Here is a 23679-nt window from a genome sequence, read left to right as displayed (position 1 = left end):
GAAAAAAAAATAATAATAATAAACATGACGGCATTATGAATGTTCTAGAAGAGATGAACAAAAAAAACTGTTACTGCACTAATTACAGTATTTAAAGATATATGCAAAAAAAAAAAAAATTAAGATAATGACCTGCCCAGCCACCACACAAAAGGTGATGGCAAATTTATTCACACTACAATACTAACAATTTAAAAAAAGTTTTGTTTTTTTTTTCCTGCATTTTTATACTAAAATCACTTTGTTCTTTTTATACAATTGATAGTTTATATTCACGTGGTGAGCAAAAATCACACCAGAATCAGCACCGTTTTGTTTTGTGGTTTCTTTTTGTTGTCGTTTTCTTTTTGTTTGTTTTTTTTTTTTCTTTTTTTTTTGGGTGGGTTTTTTTTTTTTTTTTTTCCTTTTTCTTTTTAATGCTAGTCCCCAATGTTTCGGTAATGGTAAAAAATAAATTCAGTTTATTGAAACCTCAGAGCGTGTGGCTTAAAAATGAATCGAAGGTGCCCAGCGTTGAGGAAAGTGATGGGAACAGACGAGCTGGTGGCATCTGGGATCTTCTCGCCGTGACACGTCCTGGCTGCTCCTCGCCCCAGCCGGCAGACGCGAGTCGAGGTTCTCTATAATATATATATTTCTCATTCACTTTATTTAAAAAAAAAAAAAAAAAAGAGAGAAAAAAACAAACAAACAACTGTTTTTCTGAAGTTAGTGTCTTGAACAATCCCCTTCAACCTTCCCTCTCCAGAGCCGGGGGAGGGAAATCCTTCAAATCCTTCGGCGGATGAAGTGAACACTGAGACAGAGACACGGCCCCATGGACGAGAGCTGGTTCCTCATGGAGAAAGCCCCAAGAGCTGGTTCCTCACGGAGAAAGCCCCGGAGGGAGCGGGGGCCCGGGCGGGGGAAGTGTCTCTGGTGGGCTCAGGAAGGAGCCAGGGATCAAAGGGATTCGTAAGGACCTTGGGTTTCTTCTCAGCGGAAGAAGAAAAAAAAGCCAGTAGATTTGGTTAAGCAGGAGGGTATTTGTTAGAAACGCCCCTCCAGCTCCTGGGGAAAGAGGCCCCACCGACACGTCCTGCGAGATGTGGGAGAAATCCATGATTTTAAAAAAAAAAAAAAAACACAACAAAAAAACCCCAAACAACCAAAAACCAACCAAACCAACCAGCAGAACCTGCCCCGGGGGCTGTGCCAAGCAAACCCAAAACGCCAGCACCTTCCTCCCCCTCCCCTGGCTCCCTCCCCCTCGGCTTTTAGAAAGAAAGTCCCATCAAGTATTCAAAGTTTATTACAAGTGAACTGGAGATGACTTGGCATGAGGGATCCATTCAGTTAACAGCAGGCGGAGGACGGCGGCTCTCCCCGGGCTCTGACAACACCCAGCACGTTCAGAGAGACAGGGGCCGGGACGGCTCGGGTGGAAAAACAACCAACCACAGCCACCCCCTCCACAGCAACTGGGAAACCCAGCAGCTTTCCAGCCCCGGGGAGGGGAGAACACCACCACGGAGGTGGGATGCTTTTACTTATTCCTCAAGTAACAGTCGGTGGCACAGCCCTAAGTGTGTCACAAACCCCTGGCTTTCCTTGAGCGGGTTGTTTTTTTTTTTTCGTTTTTTTTTCTTTTTGTTTTTTTTTGTGTTTTTTTTTTTCTCTTTAAATGGAAATTCAGACAGTATGTGAATCTATAGGGTTTAAAAGGAGTCAGTCTCTGGGGATGCGGAGCCTCAAAAGGGGCCGGGTGCCGTGGCAGAGCTGGTGTCGGGGAGCCCGTTCTCCTGCGTGTCCTGCGAGGAGGTGCTCGCCTGCCGCTGGGCCAGCGCTGAGCTCGAGTGTTTGCACTTGGGTGAACCGCACTGACAGCTGAAGTATTTGCCTTTGATGTCCCAGAACCTGTCCCCGTAGTCAAAGCTGCCAAAAGAGAGAGAGAGGGACAGGGAGGGGGTCACTGGGAAGCAGCAGAAGGCAGGAGCAACACGCCGGGCGCAGCAACCCTCGGTGATGCCACAAACTGGGTTTTTTTGGGAAGTTTCAGGGGATGGAGGGTGCCTGGGGGATCCCCGGGGAGTGAAGGGATGGAGTGAACCAGCTCAGGAGCAGCAGAGCTTCTGTTCCTCCACACTCCATCCCTCCCTGTCCCTCTGCATTCCATCCTTCCCCATCCCTCCATGCTCCATCCTTCCCCATCCCTCCACGCTCCATCCTTCCCTGTCCCTCCACACTCTATCCTTTGCTCCATCCTTTGCTCCATCCTTCCCCATCCCTCCACGCTCCATCCTTCCCCATCCCTCCATGCTCGATCCTTCCCACCATCCTTCCCCATCCCTCCTTGCTCCATCCTTCCCTCCATCCTTCCCTGTCCCTCCATGCTCTATCCATTGCTCCATTCTTCCCCATTCTGTCCCTCCATGCTCTATCCATTGCTCCATCCTTTACCATCCCTCCATGCTCCATCTTTCCCTGTCCTTCCATGCTCTGTCCTTTGCTCCATCCTTCCCTGTCCCTCCACGCTCCATCCTTTGCTCCATCCTTTTCCATCCCTCCATGCTCCATCGTTCCCTCCATCCTTCCCTGTCCCTCCATGCTCCATCCTTCTCCATCCCTCCATGCTCCATCGTTCCCTCCATCCTTCCCTGTCCCTCCATGCTCCATCCTTCTCCATCCCTCCATGCTCCATCCTTTGCTCCATCCTTCCCCATCCCTCCATGCTCCATCTTTTGCTCCATCCCTCCACGCTCCATCTTTGCTCCATTCTTCTCCATCCCTCCATGCTCCATTGTTCCCTCCATCCTTCCCTGTCCCTCCATGCTCCATCCTTTGCTCCATCCTTCCCCATCCCTCCATGCTCCATCTTTTGCTCCATCCCTCCACGCTCCATCTTTGCTCCATCCTTCATCCCTCCATGCTCCATCGTTCCCTCCATCCTTCCCTGTCCCTCCATGCTCCATCCTTTGCTCCATACTTCCCCATCCCTCCATGCTCCATCATTCCCTCCATCCCTCCCTGTCCCTCCACAGCCCATCCTTCTCTATCCCTCCATGCTCCATCCTTCCCCATCCCTCCATGCTCCATCATTCCCTCCATCCCTCCCTGTCCCTCCACAGCCCATCCTTCTCTATCCCTCCATGCTCCATCCTTCCCCATCCCTCCATGCTCCATCATTCCCTCCATCCCTCCCTGTCCCTCCACAGCCCATCCTTCTCTATCCCTCCATGCTCCATCCTTCCCCATCCCTCCATGCTCCATCATTCCCTCCATCCCTCCCTGTCCCTCCACAGCCCATCCTTCTCTATCCCTCCATGCTCCATCCTTCCCCATCCCTCCATGCTCCATCATTCCCTCCATCCCTCCCTGTCCCTCCACAGCCCATCCTTCTCTATCCCTCCATGCTCCATCCTTCCCCATCCCTCCATGCTCCATCATTCCCTCCATCCCTCCCTGTCCCTCCACAGCCCATCCTTCTCTATCCCTCCATGCTCCATCCTTCCCCATCCCTCCATGCTCCATCATTCCCTCCATCCCTCCCTGTCCCTCCACAGCCCATCCTTCTCTATCCCTCCATGCTCCATCCTTCCCCATCCCTCCATGCTCCATCATTCCCTCCATCCCTCCCTGTCCCTCCACAGCCCATCCTTCTCTATCCCTCCATGCTCCATCCTTCCCCATCCCTCCACACTCCATCTTTTGCTCCATCCTTCCCTGTCCTTCCTTCCCCGTCCATCTTCCCTCCATCCCTTCCCATCCATCTTTTCCTCCATCCTTCCCCATCCCTCCACACTCCATCCTTTGCTCCATTCCTTCACACTCCATCCTTCTCCATCCCTCCGCGCTCCATCCTTCCCTCCATCCCTTCCCTGTCCCTCCACACTCCATCCTTCCCCATCCCTCCACGCTCCATCTTTTGCTCCATCCTTCTTCCTTCCCCATCCATCTTCCCTCCATCCCTTCCCGTCCATCTTTTCCTCCATCCTTCTCCATCCATCCTTCCCCATCCCTCCACGCTCCATCCTTTGCTCCATCCTTCTCTGTCCTTCCTTCCCCATCCATCTTCCCTCCATCCCTTCCCGTCCATCTTTTCCCTCCATCCTTCCCCATCCATCCTTCCCCATCCCTCCACCCTCCATCCATCCCCACCCCAGGCAGTGACAGCCCTGGGGACAGCACTCACCCGATTTCTTCTCCAGCTTCTATCCGGCGGGTGCTGAAGAAGGCGATCCTGGGGAAGCGGAGGTCCTGATGCGACATGAAGACTCGCACCGGGATGAGGTTTGGCTCGCAGAGGTGGTTTATAAAGCGGCTGATGTTGCCATAGAAACGGGCATCTATGCAGTACACCTCTCCATCCTAGAGGAGAAACGTGGCATCTTTCATTAGCTCAGGTCAGGTTTGGTATTATCACTGCTACTTGTTTAAAAAAAACAATAAAAAAAATGACCAAACTATTGGTCGTTCCACTAAAACTCTGGAGAGCTTCAAGAGCCACCACCATCCTGGCAGGACACCCACTGTGAGCTTAAAAGGACTAAACACACACACTTTTATATTCAACAGCACTCTGAAAATAACAGTTTTCTGCACATCACTCTGCCCCCACAAGCCCAAAGACCTTTGAAAATGCCCCTGACACCAGCTGGGACACCAGCTCTCCCAGCCTGGCATCGCCAAAGCACCAGTTTGGTGTAATGGGATTGATGTCTGGTGCACAGAAACACCTTATGGGCAAAAGCCAGTGGGTTAGGGGAGGAAGCATCTGTTCTGTCCTCTAATTGAACATGACAGCAAGGAAACACAAAGCCAGAGCCTCGAGAAAACACAGGTTTTTGCAGATAAAAGTAAAAGTGAGAACAGAGAAATTCCCTTTCCAGAGAACTGTAATATTTTGTTTTCCTTGAAAATAAAAGAACCCCCCTCAGGGCTTTTTTATTCCAGCAGAGAATGACTGTGCAAAGCAGAGACTTTAATTACAGAAGCTAATTTCAGTTGCAAAGAGGCCAAAAGCAAAAGGATCCATTAGTGGTGCTCAAACTCCCTCTTGGGCAGGCACCTCGCAATCGTTAATGGACGAGCTGTGCCAGATCCCACCACCCGCCGCTGCAGGAGCCCAGGGCAGAGATGTCCCAGCCACTGGGGGAGGTGTCACCCCACATGGTCCCATATCACACACGGTCTGCCCAGCTCTAATTTCAATGATGAGTAATTCCCATCACCCCCCTCACTTCCAGCCATGGAAACGGTGAGGACGTGGTTGGTGAGGACACCACCACCATGGTTGGTGAGGACGACGACACCCACTACCACACCTAGTGACCACCTGGAGAGATCTGAGCTCTCCACCACACAAACCAAGATGTGTTTCTTGAGAAAGGAACCTGCTGCCTTCACCAATACAAGGTGTTGGTGTTTCCTCCTGGAAACCCCACAGAGGCAGCAGTTTTGGCTGTTTGGTGTTTGCCCTCTTTCAGGTGCAGAATGGGATGGGACTGCAGGACCTGGCACCCTGAGGGATTCACCACGCACGGGGCCTTGAGTGACTCCTCACTGTGAAGCTGCTGAGGAGGACAAGTCCCAAAGCAAAGTCCTTCCCACCTTGCCATGAGGGTATTGGGAACCTATGAGTCACATGGTGGCAAGTAGAGAGGAAGAGAAACCATGAACCTGCTCTGGGGTGAGATAAGTCTCTTTCTCCAGAGTGGGAAGGCACCAGGGTTTCCTAGAAGGGAGGAAGCTGGGAGAAAGCCCTTCTTGCCCGCGGGCAGGGGCACAGGGATGCAACCATGTCCAGCCCTGACCCCTGCTCTCCTCGATGGAGCACAACAGGACCAAGTGTGTAAGAAAGGACTGCAGAGGATGGGCCTGCACGTGGGAAAGAGGTGGCTTGAGAAAGCAACCACAGCAGCTAAAACTCAACCTCATCTTTCCCAGAAATAGCATGGTATTTTTTCCAGTGGTCCAGTACAGAGACAGGAAAACCATCCCTTGAAGCAGTGGAAGCTCAGAGAGCATCTGTTGTGCTCTGTCCTCCTCCTGGAAGCAGTGGAAGCTCAGAGAGCATCTGTTGTGCTGTGTCCTCCTCCTGGAAACCCCGGCTCCAGTACAGAGACAGGAAAACCATCCCTTGAAGCAGTGGAAGCTCAGAGAGCATCTGTTGTGCTCTGTCCTCCTCCTGGAAGGAGGCAGGAGTTTTGGCTGTTTGGTGTTTGCCCTCTTTCAGGTGCAGAATGGGATGGCACTGCAAGACCTGGCACCCTGAGGGATTCACCACGCACGTGGCCTTGAGTGACAACTCAAGGTACGGGGCCATCAGAAGTGACATCCCCACCCCTGCCTCTCACTCCAGCACCAGCCCATCCAGGCCAATCCTTCACGATACACAGGACCCCAAGGCTGCCCCTGCCAGGGTTGGGGTTCACACCATCACTCAGGAGGCCACAGGACCAGTCTGGCTCCTCCACCCACCTCATGGGCCTCTTCTAACCACCCCTCCATGACTCGGTGCCCAGTTTTCTACAGAAGCACCACTTTGAAGATGCCATGGGAAACAATGAGGTGCTCCCACCCATACTTAGGTCTCCCTACCTGCTTCACTGACAGTTTGACACCAGCAAATGCAGAAGTTCTCCCTCAAGGCAGCCAGAAGGGCCAACCAAAAGGCAAGGCAAGGCCCAGGTGGGCTCTCGCTCATAAAAGCACAAACCAGACTCAAGTCCCTGCTGCCTTTCAACTTCTTAATTACAGTTTGGGCCGTCTTGTTTTCAGACTGACTAGAAGATGCATTACTTATCTTTTTTTCAGTTGAATGTCTGTGGCTTTAAAAAAAGGAAAAAAAATAAAGCAAAGCTTCTTTGTCACTAGCTGATGACAGAAACAAGACAGAGACTGTTTTACAGCCTTCCTTGGAAGCCACCCCGCTTCCCCGAGTCCCCAGCTCACCTTTCTCCTCTTTTCCTTTCCCAAGGAAAGTCTGAAGTGATGGCCTTGCTTAAAAGCACTTTTAGATGGCACTTTTCAAAGCAAGATTTCTGCTCTGAGACACCCTCCCCAGAGCAGAGCAGGAGAACTTCCAGCACAACCAGCCTCAAGTCCCTGCCAGGGGATCTGACGGATCCTTTTAGAAGTGAACAGGGCTTTTTTTTTTTTTTCCCCATTTTTTCAGCTCATCTTTTTTTCTGAAGAACTCACAGAGCTGCCAATCAGCACAGCTGCAAGCCCGCAGATACACACTCCAGCATCAAAAACTGAACAACTGAACTCAGGATGCCCAGATGGTTTTGACAGAAGAGCTTCTTGTCTTGAAACTGGGGTGGGCAGCACCTACCGTGGTGACCCAGCGCTGCTGGGCTCCGTTTTCATTTCAACAAGCCCTAAGCCTTACCTCAACCCCTCTATGTTTTGATTAAAATGCAGCGAGTCCTTCTCTTTGCAGGCTTTCAGCTCATGCTGTACATCAAGATGGAGACAAATGTTGTCTCTGCTCATCTGGAGAAGCAAGACCTTGGGTCTGTGTCTCGTTGGACACCTTCAGGTACAGTACCTTGTTGTCAAGGTCGAAGAGGTAGGAGTCCTCTTCACGGACGTCTGCCTCAGAGTCGGAGATCAGCTCACCAACGTACCTGCAGGCAAACAGGAAAGGCAGGAATAAGATGCTGGTGCAACCACAAGCTTGGGGTCTAACACCTCTTTCTGGGAAGAGGGAAAGGAAGAGACACAGCCCAGCTCCAGATGGTGACCCCCGGCCTGAGCAGCACAGGCTTGGGGTCTAACACCTCTTTCTGGGAAGAGGGAAAGGAAGAGACACAGCCCAGCTCCAGATGGTGACCCCCGGCCTGAGCAGCACCTCAGAGCCACTGGGGCAAGCTCAGCTTTGCCAACCTCCAGCAGCTAAAATCTGGCTCCAAACTCCATCTTTTCAGGGCAACATTTTTAATATTAAAAATGAGAGTCTTACTTCCAACAACATTTACTTTTCCCGAGGACTATGTTTCTGTTTGCAAATCTCTTTGTTGGCCAAGATCAATGCATTAATCCAATTCTTCTTCTGTTCATGGTGCAGACTCAGCCCTGTCCTGGCTCTCCCAGACACCACCGCGATGCTTCTGCTCTTCACAGCCCAAAGCAAAGTGTTTGTTTCTGTCCATCCTGTATTTTCCAGGGTACTTTGACCGATGACACATGCCACATACCTTAAAAAGTTTTGGTTTAGAAGTCGTAGGTCTAAACTCAGCTGCCCAGCTCCCTGGAAGGATCTAAGTTTCTTTCTCAATCCTTTTCAAACCAGAATAAATCAGAGAATAAACCATAATAGATCTGAGTAACAACCACCTTGGTGTAAAACCAGGTCCTCAAAGCACCCTGAAGCTCGTGCTGCTTGGCTTGGGCTTGGGGGAAGGACTAAATACAGGCACCACCCTTCACCCTCCGACAGATGCTGGTTTTGCTGGAAACTCCCCTGTTGCAGGAGTCCCCGTTGCACTGGTGTTCCCACATTTGTATCCCCAGCTCCACCTTACACAGTTTCAGGCTGTCAAGGTTCAGTGTTTCCTGCCCTGCCTGCAACTGAGTAAGAGACACGAAGGGAGAGGAACCGAGCCAGAGGGAGGATACGAGAGAGAAGCGACTGCATGGTAGGTGCTGGTATGTAAATGTTCCCAGTGTTTAACCCAACGCTAATTAATTATAAGCAAAGGATTCGCAATACCAATAAATATTCTTCGCAGCATCAACAGAGACTTCCATGATCATTCCTCTGCAGCTCACGAGGCATTTTCGAAGCGTTACCCAACCGTAGCCCGTTCCCCCTGTGGCCCAGGACAGCGTGTAACTCCAGGGCTGAGGAAGAGGAAGAGGAGAGCCACGAAACATGAACCCGGAGAGGACCCACGTGCTCCGTGACGAGGGATGGTTTGGCTGCAGTCCCCAAATTTGCGGGATCTGGCCAAGTTGCTCTGCCAAAGCAAGAGGCTGCCGCCGCGTGGGATCCTCCCGTTTGCCCCCACCTTGTTACTCATGAAGGGCTCCCGTAAGGCTGCGGCGTTACTGGAAATCACAGCCTCCTTGGTGACCTGAAGTATAGGAAGATGATGGCCAGAGGGAGAAAAATTGCTGTAGCCGGGCACAGTAGCCAGGGGCAGCTGAGAAAAGCTGAATAATGCTGCACGGAGATACTCTGCTCAGGGACAGCACTTCACGTTTACAACCCAGCGAAACAAAACCTCAGAATCTAATTAAAAACTGGTGTTTTGATCTTTCTTTAAAGGCTATTCCTGTAACTCATTTCCTTTCCAGGGCTGCTTACAGATACAAACAGTTCCCCACTTACACAGGTCCAAAGTTAGGGAAGGATGTGCAAGACATACATGTTCCTACCCAAAAAAAGACCAGGAGCACCAGACCCTTCAGTTGTGGCTGCCCCATCCCTGGAGGGGTTCAAGGCCAGGTTGGAGGGGGCTTTGGGCAACCTGGTCTGGTGGGAGGTGTCCCTGCCCAGGGCAGGGGGTGGCACTGGATGGGCTTTAAGGTCCCTTCCAACCCAAACCATTCTATGATTCAAAAACTCCTGAAGTCAAGCCAGTATCTTTCTTCTCAGCAAGAGGTTCAGGATGCTGATGGCAACATCTCCAAGCTTTACAGTGCCACTCACCACCAGAAGATCAGAGTACACTCCATGCAAAACTCAAGAGCCACAAGCTGTTCCTACACCAGTCTCCAGCAGTTTTCACAGAGTGGGGGAGATGGGGTGTCCAGGGCTTCTTGGGCTCAAGGTGTGGCTGAAATATCTGCCTGGATGCGGCCGGTAGCTTGTTACAGCATCACTGATTTGTACAGAAATGAAAAATTTGGAAGCCACGTAATGGACACATACTGGAAGGAAGAGAGCAGAACCTCACAAACCTCTGGTTTTCGCATCCCACTAATTCAAATCCTCTCCAATAACAGCTCTCGACCAGCTGTGCCGTTTCCAGAACGAGTGGTTACACCATCTAACAACCAAGCAGGAACAGAGCAGATCCAAAACAACCTGCAACAATGGGCTGAGCAACAGCAACATCTGAGCAGGGACAAATTTGGAAGCTGGGGAGAAACCTGCACACGAGCAGGGTCCTGAGCATCTGCCAGGGAGAGAGCTTAAAGTCTCCGTGGGAGCCCAGCAGGGCAGGGAAGAGCACAGTGCTGGAAGCTGAAGGTACTGGATGCCATTAATAGGAGGGTCTGGAGCTGCTGAAGGGTCTGAGGAGCTCTGGAGGTGACAGTGGGAGGGTTGATCGGCCACTGAGCTGGCAGAGCCATGCTCCCAGCCACCAAACTGCTCCAACACTGCTCAGTGCTCCCTACAGAAGCCTCCGTGGGCTGCCAGAGGGACAGAAATGGGAAGGGAACCCATTTTTGAAGCGATTACAGAGAAAAGTTGAAAGGTACCTAAAGACCAGAGCAGGCTGAAAAGCAGGATGTGTGTAAGAAAGGCATTTACACACAGGGACAGGCAGGACCAGCAGAGGTTTGCCAAATAAAAGCCTTGTGACAACTATTCCAGATTTGCCCCCCTGCAGGCATACGTGGAAAGTTATGGAATAAAAGCCATCCTTACAAATTATTATCCTTGCAAAGCAGAGTAACAACCCCCCTACAAAGTGACTCCCTGCTCAGGAAACATTGAATCCAGACATTTAGTGCAAAATGCTCTTCCCCAGGAGCTGCTGTGTGCAAGCAGCCCCTGAGCACTGCCCAAACAGCAGCTTCTCTGCCAGAGAGGAGGGAAAGGAGGACCCAAGGCCATAGGGTTGCACATAAAGACTCCCAGAAAGGCCACCAGTTGTAGCCAGCTTGCAGAGGAGAGGAGCTCTGGAGTCGGTGAGTTGAGTAAATAACGTGTGTGTGTGTGATGGGGAAGATCCTGCAGGGGCAAGACATAAATTAGCTCAGCTTTTTAGCATGCAGCTCATTTAGATAATGAAGGAGATATCGTCTACCCCGGGAACAGCGTCAGCAGCTCCTGGCGAAGGTGGAGGGAAGAGTTAAGCCTGGTTGTGGTATCTGCACCCCATCAGCTCTGATGTGGGGCACAACGCACCCATCGCTGGTCGTTACACCATCACACAGGGGGTAATCACACCATCACACAGGGGGTAATTAATCACACCACCACACAGGGCTGCCCCGTTTCCTTGGGCTGCGATTCACCACTGCTTATTCCTCTCAAATACTAACATTCCAGTAGGACTTGGTAAAGTCCGTGCCCTTTTCGTTTGGGGGCCATTTGCTCACAGGCTCTGGCTCATTTCTGGACCCCAGACCAGGGCACAGAGACCTTCAGTACTTACCATGAAGCCCCACCTGAAGACAGACCTGAGACACTCCCCAAAACAGCAATTTTAAGCTTTACCTCCAAAAACGCATTTCACCTGGCAGCTCCTAACATAGAAGAAATACTTGGCCGATTCACCGCAGATTTTTCTTTTCCTTCATAATTTTTTTGTTAAATTCTGCAATAATCTTCCTCAATCCCCTGCCCCAACTCTATCAAACATCAATAACTAGTTCTAAAAAACCTGAGCACCTACTTCCACCAAGGGCACGAGTCCAGCCTTATTTAAAAAGTCTTAACTCACTGTAGTATTGCAATGAAGAGAACACTTTGCAAAATATTTAATAAAGTAAATATACCACTTTAAAGCCTAAAAACCGTGGGGTTTGACAGCAGGTTTTTTTCATTTGACATAAATCTGAACATTTTTTGTTCTTAAGTACTCTGTTGAATCAGGGCCGAAATACGTGCTCAGCGCCAAGTGTTTTACTGTTTTGCTGAATCAGACTAAAGCCAGAGCAGTGACACTGGAAAACCTCTTGAGAAGTCAGTATTGAAACAGAAAATGATCTAAGAAAGTTGTTCCAAATTGCCTTGGCCTCAGATGTCCCACGTCCAGGGTGAACACGTGAGCTGAGCACATTTGCAGCACAACCCAAACCCATTTTCCCCCCATCGCTCGTGTTTCAGAGGGGTAAGAGCTGAGCACAGAGCCCAGGGAGATGGAGAGGGGTGGAGAAAGCTCCAGGCTCTGAGGAAAAGGAACAAACAGAGCAGGAAACGGAGTCAGGAAACCTCGGACTGAGGGCAAGCAGCTCCACTTGATGCCGATTGGATTTGTGTGAAAACCTCTGCTTAAAGAGGAGCAAACCATTGGATTTGTGTGAAAACCTCTGCTTAAAGAGGAGCAAACCATCCTTGGGGGGAGCTAATGAAAGGGGAATGACTTACTCGCACACAAAGGTTCCCAGTGGAATGTCCTGCATCGTTCGCACCCCCCAGCCCATCTTCTGTGTCCGATAAAGCTGCAATCGAGTCCTGGAAAAGAGGAGAGGAAGCCACGTCAACTGCAGCCCTCTGCAGAAAGGCAATGCGTTTTCACAGAGAGATGAGCAAAAAAACCCAGTAACTTCCACCAGAACAAATGCAAAGATGATTTTAATACTCAACCCCCACCCAGTTCTGACGCTGGGACTACTGTGGGTACACTGCACTCCTGCAGGGCAGATGGGGGGATAGGAACTGCCTGGGGACAAGGGATGGGCGCCCACCAACACCTTCTCCCTGCCCAGCTGCACCTCGCGAGGTCACACCTGGGGACTGGGGAAAAGATGGGACTGGATGATCCGTCTGATTTACACATGGATAGAGGAGAGATTTAGATTAGATCTCAGGAAGAAATTTTTCGAGTTGCCCATAGACCAACTCTGAGGGTGGTGAGACACTGGAACGAGGTGCCCAGAGACCACCCCTGGAGTGCTAAGTCCAGCTCTGGGGCCACCAACAGCAGAAGAACATGGACCTGTTGGAGCAGGGCCAGAGGAGGGTCACAAAAATGCTGGGAGGGCTGGAGCCCCTCTGCTGTGAGGACAGGCTGAGAGAGTTGGGGGGTTCAGCCTGGAGAAGAGAAGGCTCCAGGGAGACCTTAGAGCCCCTTCCAGTCCCTCAAGGGGCTCCAGGAGAGATGGGGAGGGACTCTGGATCAGGGAGGGGAGCCATAGGAGGAGGGGGAAGGGTTTGACACTGAAAGAGGGGAGATGGAGATGAGATGTGGGGAAGAACTTCTTTGCTGTGAGGGTGGTGAGAGCCTGGCCCAGGTTGCCCAGAGAAGCTGTGGCTGCCCCATCCCTGGAGGGGTTCAAGGCCAGGTTGGAGGGGGCTTGGAGCAACCTGGTCTGGTGGGAGGTGTCCCTGCCCAGGGCAGGGGGTGGCACTGGATGGGCTTTAAGGTCCCTTCCAACCCAAACCATTCTATGATCCTATGGGACACCAGTATCCCACCACCAGTATTTCCTTTCCTTTCCCTGCACACACTGGGCAGAAGGCTGGGAAGGAGGAAGGGGACTGAAGGCAGGGGAGCTCTGCAGGGAGAGGTGCTGCAAGGGGAAGGCAGGGAGCTCACGGTGAATTAAGAACACCTTGAGCTAAGTGCTCTGATCCCTTTGCCCTCTGCTGAGGCCATGCATTTAGCAACTCCATCATATCCAGCTGCCTGGCTGAAAGACAAGGAAGAAACTGCTGCAACTTGAAACTTCTTGGTGTAATAGCCGCTCTGTGGAATTTTACTGATGGAGTTTATAGGCAGAGAAACAATCCTGTAAGTCATTTCTGCCTCCTGCTCAGCCAGAACTTGAGTTAAGTGCAGGATGAACGGTCTCCAGGGCTGGGGAAGGTTCGCTCTGTCCCCGAGGGAATCCAAACCCACTCTCAGCAGAGGCTGTTATCGGAATACAGAGAAATCCGATGCTCACCTTAACTTCACCCTGTTGCATTTTCCAGCACTTCTCTTCCCCTCCCCCCCATTCCCTCTTTGCACCATCAGCTCAAACCAGGGGCTGTGCATTTTCTCACATTTGCTCACAGCTCCTGGAGCCTTCCTGCCCCTCTCTTGAGGGCAAATCATGACTTTAGGAGAATGGTTGCTCCCACAGAAAGCGGTTATAACATTAGAATGCTGAATTTCAGGCTTGAGGAAGCTCCCCCCCTGTTTTGTTTCATCCATCACAGCAGGACAGAGCCAAGCTCGGGTCCAGGCTCCGTTGTCAGGGCCACCACCAGCACTGGTGGGACCACAGCTCCCATTTCTGCCTCCCAGCTGACCTGGGCTAACCTGCCAGATGGGAACGTGTGTGCTGCCGAGTGGAGTTAATTTGGAGCAAAATCTGATAAAGGAAGTGGTGAAAATGGAGCAGGAGCACCCACGTGTCAATGCTGCAGCCCGAAGGCAGGAGGTTTCCTCCTCCACCTCCTCCCAGGGACCCCCCAGCACAGCTCTGCCGGGCACCCGACCTCACCCCCCCCTTCCCAACAGAGCCGTGCTCCCAGGCTGGCTGTTGGGTTTCCAACCCTTCCCGTCCCTCAGAAGAACACTTTATAGCAAGGCAAAAATGCAAAAGAAACAGCTCGAGCTGTACAGCTCCTAAATAAACACCCACGTCGACACCGGAGCTCGGGAGCTTGGCAGGGAAAACCAGAGAGGGGTGAAGTTCTGTGGAAAGGCACGGAGCTTTTTCCCTTACTTATTTTTAATGTTGCAAAATGTCATTGAAACTACAAAGCTTGCAAAAAAAAAAAAAAAAGTGTTGTCATTACTACAAAAAATGCGCAAAAGTCTTTTTTTTCCCAGTGGGATTCCTTTTAACTTAGTGCAGAGACAAACTTCTCCATAGCAGAGGTCCAAAATTTTTAGCCTGGCACCCAAATCCTACCAGCCTGATCCGCAGCACCGAGGCCAACAGGTACCCAGGTGCCCAGCTCAGGGGGAGTTCATGCCAATAACGTGGAAACCTCAAGCAGCCAAGACTGGGCACACTGGCCTGTATTTCTAATACAGATTGCTCAACTTACAAGATCTTCTAATTTAAGGTTTTTGCAGTTTTTGTTGCTGTTATTTTCTCCAAAGATCTTCACCTGAGAAGTTACATCCAGGCTGCTCGTGCAGACCCACAAAGCATTTCTGTGTCTGATGGTCAGGCTAATGAATTTCACTGAATTTCACTGAATTTTCAGAGTTGGAAGGGACCATAGAGATCATCTAGTCCAACCCCCCTGCAGAAGCAGGATTGCCTAGAGCTTGTCAGAGCATCTTACTCAGGAGCATCCAGGTGGGGCTTGAAAATCTCCAAAGAAGGGGACTCCACACCCTCCCTGGGCAGCCTGTTCCAGGGCTCTGCCACCCTCACTGTGAAGAAGTTTTTTCTCATATTTGGGTGGTACTTCCCATGTTCCAACTTGTGCCCGTTGCCCCTCGTCCTCTCACTGGGAACCACTGAAAAGAGTCCGGCTCCATCCTCCTTCAACCCACCCTTTAGACACTTGTCAGCATTAATAAGGTCTCCCCTCAGCCTTCTCTTCTCCAGGCTCAAGAGCCCCAGCTCTCTCAGTCTCTCCTCACCAGGGAGATGCTCCAATCCTTGAATCATCTTTGTTGCCCTTCGCTGGACTCTCTCCAGTAGTTCCCTGTCCCTCTTGAACTGGGGAGCCCAGAAATGGATGCAGGATTCCAGTTGTGGCCTCCCCAGTGCGGAGTAGAGGGGGAGAATGACTTCCCTTGACCTCCTGGCCACACTCTTCCCTACGCAGCCCAGGATCCCATTGGCCTTCCTGGCCACAAGAGCACACTGCTTGCTCATTGTCATTTTGCTGTCCACCAGGACCTCTAGATCTTTCTCTTCAGAAGTTGCCTCCAGCAGGTCCACGCCTAACCTGTACTGGTGCCTGACATTTTTCTTCCCCAGGTGCAGGACCCTACACTTTTCCCTGTTGAACCTCAGGAAAGAACACCGCAGTTCCCATGTGATGGCAACAGGGGCAGGGTGCAAATATTAATTGAGCTCCTCAACCTGCTGCTGCTTCATTCCCACCAGCAGGACACAGGAACCCACTTGCACCCCAGCACTGGCTGGTGGCACCTGCCCCAGCTTCTGACCCACCACGGGAAGTTCTGGGTTTTGGGGGTTTATGGGTGAGCTGGGATTAGAAAGCCAGAAATCTCAGGAGTTTGGTGTTGGTCTTGCCAAGACAAGGTGCGTTTGGATCCTCCTTCTCACCTGAGCCCATTCTGCACCACCCGGTTCCTACAAGTCCTCCAGCAGGAGCACGCGTGGTTACACTCAAAGATCAGCGGCGGCTCAGCCATGTTGAATTCAGGCAGGAGTCGGCCGTCCTGAGGAGGAGAGACATTCCAGACTGGGTTAGTTTTCTGTTCCTGTCACCCATCTTCTCCAAAAGCAGAAATCCCCCTGGGTGTGAAAACAGGCCAGAGAACCCCAAGGTGGAGGGCAAACCCCGACCTCCCCAAAATCAGCATCAGATCTCAACTTCTGCAGTGGTTTTGCTCGACCCCAACGGTGGCACAGCAGCCACCATCACCAACAGCTGACAAACATCTACATTTTTGCTGCCTGGCATCACCCTACGCACCACCCAAAAAAAACGTATCTTACAGTGCTGTGCAAAAAACCAGAGTGCATCATCACCATTATCATTTTGCAGCCCTGGAGGGGAGAAGCAGATGCTCGGTCTGGCTCTGGAATAGAGCCTCAACTTCCAAATTACAAGGCCAGTACATCCAAGTTCTGTGAACCACATTATCTTCCCAAACAACACTCCCAAAAAACCTACGATTCAATTATTTATCAACCATAAAGGATCAAGGAAGCGACAGACGCAGTTCATCATATTTTACAAATTTGGCTTTTAAGTCTTGAAAGATGTAATCACCTGTTAACGTATAAATAAAATGGCTACAAAGCAAAGAAAGATGCCAATATTCCCCCTGGGAAAAACTTGCAGAAATTCACAGAACTTGTGATCTTAGCAGAACCTGTCCAAATATTAACCTCAAAACCTCCCTGGGGGAACAAACCAAACTTACCCAAAACAAACCAGGCTTCTGGCAATGTTAAAGTTAAAACACCTCTACTTTGCCTTCATCCGGAAGGATCACAATAAATAAAAGCAAAAAAAAAATCTCTCTATTGCCCTCCCCTTGTTTACATGTGACAGCATGTTCTGTGTTGCTCTGAAATGGAAGCTGATTTCACGCATGGGTTATTAAATGCTCTCCATCACACGGGTATAATTAACGGCTTGGTTGGAACGACAGTAACACAAATAAATCTTCCCCGAGTACACATTTTGTTATGACCAAATACTTCTCAAAGCTGAGGCTCCAACTTCAGGCATTTTAAAAGAAAAAGCAGAGGAGTTGTGCAAGGCACAGGTACTGTTATAAACCCAAAATTGTGGGAAGTTCAGCTCAGGAACACTGGTCTGACCCAGCAGGGGGTTCTGGTCCTCACCTTGTCATACCAGCAGCGCATACTGAGCTGGCCACACATGCAGTTACTGGAGGAGCAGTCGTCTATACACACGCAATACTGGAAGAGAAGAAAAAGGGGTTAACTCCACGCCACTCACCCCGAGCTGAGAGACCAACTCCTGCCACAGGGTCAGAGAGGAGACCACAAGCCTTCGCCTTCTCCTGCTGCAGCTCATTAGCCAGAAAGATAACCAGCCTCATCAGCTCAGGGGCAGTTTGACTCCATTCTTTATTTCTGTGTGCAATGAATGTCACAGAATCACAGAATCTTCTAGGTTGGAAGGGACCTTAAAGATCATCTTGTCCAACCATCAACCTAACTGACAAAAATAGACACCCGCACAACAAACAAGGAGCATCATCACTAAACCAGACCTCCCAGCACTACATCAACCCGTCTTTTGAACACCTCCAGCCAGGAGGAAAGGAGCCCATACCAAGCCATCCTCATTGCTCCTAAGAGGATGTCCCCTCATGTTAACTAACGTTCCTCCTCACCCTGTGAGCTGTACCCCACGCTCGAGGACAAAGAAAGCTCTGAGGAGGGACCAGAGCTGGGGGATGATGCAATATCTCAGCCCTGCCCTGCTGCTCACTTCATCCCACATGGGTGGCTCCAGCTGGCTGCTTCCCCAGCGCTCCCCGACCCAGCATGGTCCCACCACCACCTGCTGCACAAAGGGCTCAGGCATGGAAAGTTCACCTCAGCCATCCTAGAGCTGTGGGTCACCTTCCCCCTATGCTCCCCCACCTCTGCTTTCACAACCCAGCCCTTCAAGGACTCCAGCTCTGGAGACCTCAGCACAGGAAGGACATGGACCTGTTGGAGAGGGGCCAGAGGTGAAGATGCTGGGAGGGCTGGAGCCCCTCTCCTATGAAGACAGACTGAGAGAGTTGGGGGGGTTCAGCCTGGAGAAGAGAAGGCTCCGGGGAGACCTTAGAGCCCCTTCCAGTCCCTAAAGGGGCTCCAGGAAAGCTGGGGAGGGACTCTTGGTCAGGGAGGGGAGCCATAGGATGAGGTGGAAGGGTTTGACACTGAAAGAGGGGAGATTGAGCTGAGATGTGGGGAAGAACTTCTTTGCTGTGAGGGTGGTGAGAGCCTGGCCCAGGTTGCCCCGAGAAGCTGTGGCTGCCCCATCCCTGGAGGGGTTCAAGGCCAGGTTGGAGGGGGCTTGGAGCAACCTGGTCTGGTGGGAGGTGGCCCTGCCCAGGGCAGGGGGTGGAACTTGATGATCTTTGAAGGTCCCTTCCAACCCAAACCATTCTATGATTCACAATGAAGACCCTGGCCTGGATGCTGCAGCCAGGAGGGAGACAGCACGAGGAAGGTCTCCCAACAAACTCACTAACTCTCCAGTTACAGACCAGAGGAAAAGGGTAAGTGGCAAACACACCAACCAGCACCAGATGGCTGATGCTGCAGCACACAGCTCAATAGTATGAGGAAGAGGAGGCTGAGGAGAGACCTCATCACTCTCCACAACTACTTGAAAGGACACTGTAGAGAGGTTGGTGCTGGTCTCTTCTCACAGGTAATTAGTGAAAGAACGAGAGGGAACGGCTTCAAGCTCCAACAGGGCAGGTTTAGATTGAACATTAGGAAGGAATTTTTCACGGAAAGAGTGGTCGGGCATTGGAACAGGCTGCCCAGGGAGGGGGTGGAGTCACCATCCCTGGCTGTGTTTAAGGGACGTTTATATGGGGTACTGAGGGATATGGTGTAGGGGAGGACTTTGTAGAGTAGGGGAGATGGTTGGACTTGATGATCCCAAGGGTCTCTTCCAACTTCAATGATTCTATGATTCTATGATTCTAATACAGAGGTTGGCTTAAGCCTCAGAAAGAAAGAAAAGCAGAATCCCATCTCCCAGAGGCAAGAGCTGGAGTTGAGGACCACAGCTTTAGCTGGAATTTGATGGCAACATTAGGATTTGCATTCCAATTCTGCATGCAAAGCCCGTTGTGAGGTGCAGCGTGCTGCAACGTGTCTGAATGTAGGCACCAGGCCAGGAAGAAACACGTGGCTGCGTGCGATCCCTCACCTGTAAATGAGTGATGTTTCTGTCGATGTCCATGGGGGAGGTGACGCAGTTCTGCGAGACGTATTTGTAGTTGCTCGGACAGGGCTCGCTGTCCACCGAATTGACGCAGGGAATCGGGATCCGCTCGTAACCCCGGGCAATGTCTCTGTCAGGGGGAGAGAGAGAATTATTGTCACAGAAGAAAAGCTCCCCCCAAACCAAGGGGCCATTCCCATGCCATCCTGGGGCAGAATTACCAGCTTTGATCACTGAGCGTTCAAAGCCTGAAAGCAATTCAGACTAGAACAGAGTTTATTTTTTTTCCCACTCTGCCTCACAGATTGTTCTTTGAGCTTGAGAATATTTTCATTTGGAGGACGAATTTAAAAACCATGGTCTTAATCAGCATGTGCTTAGTTCTTGCTAACTGACCTTCCCACCAGTTAATCATGCACTGATGGTCCTTTCTTAAAACCAGGCCCCCAGCCCACCCCGTGCCAGGGCTCTATTTCGTGGCCCACAAGCAAAGCCAGCCCCATTCTCACCTGCTCACGACCTTCTCTATCTGGGGAGGCTTCTCAGTAGATGATTCTCTGAGAGTCTTGTTCATCTGCAGGGCCACCCAGACCTGAGAGTTAAGGCTGGAGCACTGGAGCGGGGTCTCACCCTCCTTGTTCTTTAAAGTGACGTCCGAGCCACGGGAAAGAAAGAGGCTGCAAAACAGCAAGAAAGGATCAGCATCCCCCAAGAGAAACTGCACAAGGGGAAAATGAGCTGAATCCCATCCTCCAGCCAGCCCTTAAGGGGCAAGGAAGAATCCGTAGTAGTGAATAATCACCTGAGTTTTCTTTATTAAGCATGGTTCAGGGAATCCTTCTACGTGAAGGCGCTGGGCCACAGACTGGAGCTCTGGGCACTCAACGAGAGCTCTGGGCAGAGCTCACCTTGCTTCAGGCATGACAAGTACCTTGTTGGTACCAGCCTAAACTTCAGACAGGCTTGAAAATCTCTCTGGCAGGGAAAGATACGGGGTGGGAAGAGTAGGCTGGAAATGGAAAAGTGCCACGGGAAACTGATATTGGACTTGGCCCTTGTTTATACTCACCAGCTTTTGGGTGAGTAGACATGATGACTTTATTCAGAGCAATGATGAAGCAAAGGAAAAGCCCTGTTATGATAGTAGGCAATGTAATTGCAAAAAAAAAATAAATAAAAGAGCTTTAATGAAGGATGCCTGATGCCTTTGTGCTGAGAAGCCCAGGCTGACCATCAAGGTCTCTGCCCGAGGCTCCAGGACCACTCCACCTTTTCTGTCTTTAGCCCAGCTCCGGCAGCAGCCAGATTTCAGACCCAGGGCCCCAAGGAGTGGGGCAATGGAGAACCAAACCCTCCACCCCAAGTCTGTTTGGTGCTTCAACACCAAAGCCATTCCAAAGGGTGTCCCGAGGTCGGTAGGCAGCGTCCAGGGAGCGGAGCGCGGAGGGGCCGGGGCCGTACTTACACCACGCACTCGTAGCGGTTCTCTCTGGCTGCAATATGCAGGGGGGAGTCCCCGTGGATATTCACGGCGTGTAAATCACACTTAGCAGCCAGCAGGATCTCCGCTATGTCCACGCAGCCCGAAAAAGCAGCCCAGTGCAAACAAATGTTTTCCTCCTGGAGGGTAAGAAAACAAGAGTAGAGGCAGTTCAGTGCATTCAAATCCTATCGCTTTGGGGGACTTCACCACTGTCCCGGTTTGAGGTAAAACCGGATCAATTTTGTGTTCTGTAGCTTTGCATTTTGGTTAGGCCTTTTCTAACTCTCTGAAATTAACGGCATATTGTGGAGAAAACTGGTCCTTCTCAGAGTGATCAGACCAATGTTTGTGCTACATGCCAGGGAATGGTGTGCAGAGAGGCCCTTGCTTATACTTATTGCTATAACAACCAAGGGCAGCCAATTTTCGTTACTTGCCCCTTAGAGGGTTGGAAACGGAAAAACGTAGAGGGGTCACGTCTGTGGGGAGGAACGGCCAGGACAGGTGACCCAAACCTGACCAACAGGGGTATTCCATCCCATCTGCCCCATGCTCAGTATAAAAGCTGAGGGATCAAAGGGTCAAGGCTCTTCCTGCAATGGCCGACGTCCGAAGAGGACCCTGTCTGTTCATCTGCCTTTGATCCCCATGTGTTCCTGACTCCAGAGCTGGAATCCTGCTCCTGTCCATCACCGAGTCCAGGCTGGGACTTCCCCAGTGCCTGCTGGTGACGGGACTGTCATCCTGGGAGCTTGATACGATTTTGTATATGTGTTGTATCTATTTCATTATTTTCTTCTCTTTTACTTTAATATTATTTTTAATTAAAGTAGTTTAGTTAATTCTAAACTTTTCAATCTCCTTATCTCTTCCTCTCCTCTTTCGGGGGGGGGTGGGGAAGGGCCATCTGTTGGTTCGGTTGCGGTGATTTCGGCTGAAACCACGACAACCACCCTGAGCTGGACACCTGCAGCATTCCACACGTGGAGCTTGCAGGCTCCTGGCTCTGGGTTGCTCCTCCTGGATGGGACGGGCAGGGAAATCTCGGCGCAGACAAGGCAGGGAGTTCTCACTCCAGCCGCCCCCGCGCAGCAGCCACGGGGAGGCTGCTCACAAAGCGGCCCATCGCCCGCCTCAGACACGCAGGCACATCGTCTGTCTCTAAGCCACAAAACAATCTGGATCGATCCCTGAGAGAGGTGACAGACATGAACAAACACGCCAGAAAAGGCTAGAAGCTGAGCTCCCCCAGCCCAGACAGACAGGGAAGCCAGCGCCTCTCCCAGCCCTAGGAAGTTGAAGAGAAGAAGAGCACAGCACCAGGCCACGGGCTGGGTGAAGGTGCTAAAAAGCGAACCACGAGCCACAGGGAGAGCAATCAATCCCACTTCAGGCATCTCTTAAATACTGTATGTGCTCATCCCTCACCAGCAGCACCAGAAATAGCTGAACACTCATCTTTTTGATGGAGATATTTTCAGCGATGATACTCTGTTTTCTGTTACAGTGCAATTTGCAGCACACTTTGAACCTTTCCCCCTGACAAGCTCTAAAGATGCCCATTACAACGCTGCAATGATAGTAAAGATCACCTAACTTTTTTCTTTTTAAAGCAAAAATAAAGCACATCTTTTAGTCATCCCAACTTAAGTTAGATCCTTCCTAAACAGGGAGTGGGGAGACCTCTTTCTCTACAGCTTCTGCCTCCCATTATGTTAACATCTAGGAAAAAAAAAAATCCCTAATCAGCATCACATACCAACGTACAGAAAAAATGAGCCCTGTCGATTGCACAGCACGTGCTGCTGCTCAGCCAGGTTACAGACACTGAGCTTGTTATTTCGCCTTGGATCGGCTACCGAAACCAGCAGCCTAATTACAATCAAAGGCATTTCTCCTGGAGGATGATGTTTCCCAGCAGAAGTGACATTGCTGCTTTAATGACCACAATCAGGAGGCACCCAGCGCAGGTACAGGGACGGATACATCCATCTGTTAAGAGGGTATTTTTCTTTCAAGTAAATTGTTGACTGAGCTGATTTGATTTTCATCACCCGATGTGTGATCTTGGAGCTGGTAGCCAAAAGGCCTCTACGGCAGATCAAAGCAGTCAGTTTTGTTCCGAGTCAGCACTGGGGCTCTGAAGCAAAGCAACAACCCAAAACCTCCCCTCTGTCTTTGCTTTTAGGAACAGTATCAGACCCAGACCTGCCTGGGAACTGTGTAAGCTACCAAGGAAATAGAAGCTCCTACCAGGAAGGGGCTTTGACACTGGGAACAGTGACTCCTCAGGAACAGCTGGAGACTTTCTGAGTCCCATGAGACAAATGTGCCAACACCTACCCCTGCTATGCCCAAGACACAAAACAAAGCATTTAGGGAAACAAATACAAATTAGCTGCTTAAATCCCTTGGATTCAAAAAGCACTATGAGCCTTGGACATGAAAATACACTGCCATGAGGCACGCTGGAGGGTGAACTGATGGTGGGGCAGGTACAACTCATGCAGGAAGCAGAAACCCTTCATTTATTAAACTATCTCACATCTACTGGCCAAAGCCTGGAGTAGCTCATCGCACCCAAATTTCTGGGGTTTCAATATCCTTAGAGACAGAAATTAAAAAAATGAGAAACATACTATTAAGCAAAAAAAAAGAAGAGGAGCAGTGCTGATAGAATGAGTCTCCTGAGCAGAAACCTGCATAACTGGGGAAAAAAAGAGACAGTATCTCCCTTGTATCTTCTCTGTTTACTTGAAAATCCCCGTGAAATCAGCTGGCACAGCCCAACATT

General features: G+C 50.7%; 1 protein-coding gene across 15 annotated transcripts in view; it reads right to left on the bottom strand.

Annotated features, from left to right (window-relative positions):
• Positions 1 to 379: 379 nt before the first annotated feature.
• The window catches only part of EHMT1 (euchromatic histone-lysine N-methyltransferase 1), a 151133-nt gene continuing 127833 nt past the window's right edge, over positions 380 to 23679 (bottom strand). For 12 of the 15 annotated variants that reach the window (XM_014952373.1, XM_014952375.1, XM_014952371.1 and 9 more), the window contains 9 exons: positions 20868 to 21022; positions 19912 to 20079; positions 19388 to 19532; positions 17326 to 17403; positions 16072 to 16187; positions 12254 to 12340; positions 7535 to 7613; positions 4172 to 4347; positions 1675 to 1914 (listed from right to left, as the gene is read on the bottom strand). In XM_014952373.1, the coding sequence (XP_014807859.1) occupies positions 1731 to 1914; positions 4172 to 4347; positions 7535 to 7613; positions 12254 to 12340; positions 16072 to 16187; positions 17326 to 17403; positions 19388 to 19532; positions 19912 to 20079; positions 20868 to 21022 (1188 nt within the window). In that variant the 3' untranslated portion in view covers positions 1675 to 1730. Of the gene's footprint in view, positions 1915 to 4171; positions 4348 to 7534; positions 7614 to 12253; positions 12341 to 16071; positions 16188 to 17325; positions 17404 to 19387; positions 19533 to 19911; positions 20080 to 20867; positions 21023 to 23679 lie in introns of all 15 variants that reach the window. The other 3 variants (XM_014952368.1, XM_014952383.1, XM_014952382.1) reach the window with 2 other exon arrangements.

This window comes from Calidris pugnax, unplaced genomic scaffold (assembly GCF_001431845.1).
Source record: "Calidris pugnax isolate Ruff unplaced genomic scaffold, ASM143184v1 scaffold135, whole genome shotgun sequence".
Taxonomy (NCBI): domain Eukaryota; kingdom Metazoa; phylum Chordata; class Aves; order Charadriiformes; family Scolopacidae; genus Calidris; species Calidris pugnax.
This window is presented reverse-complemented; position numbering and strand designations above follow the sequence as displayed.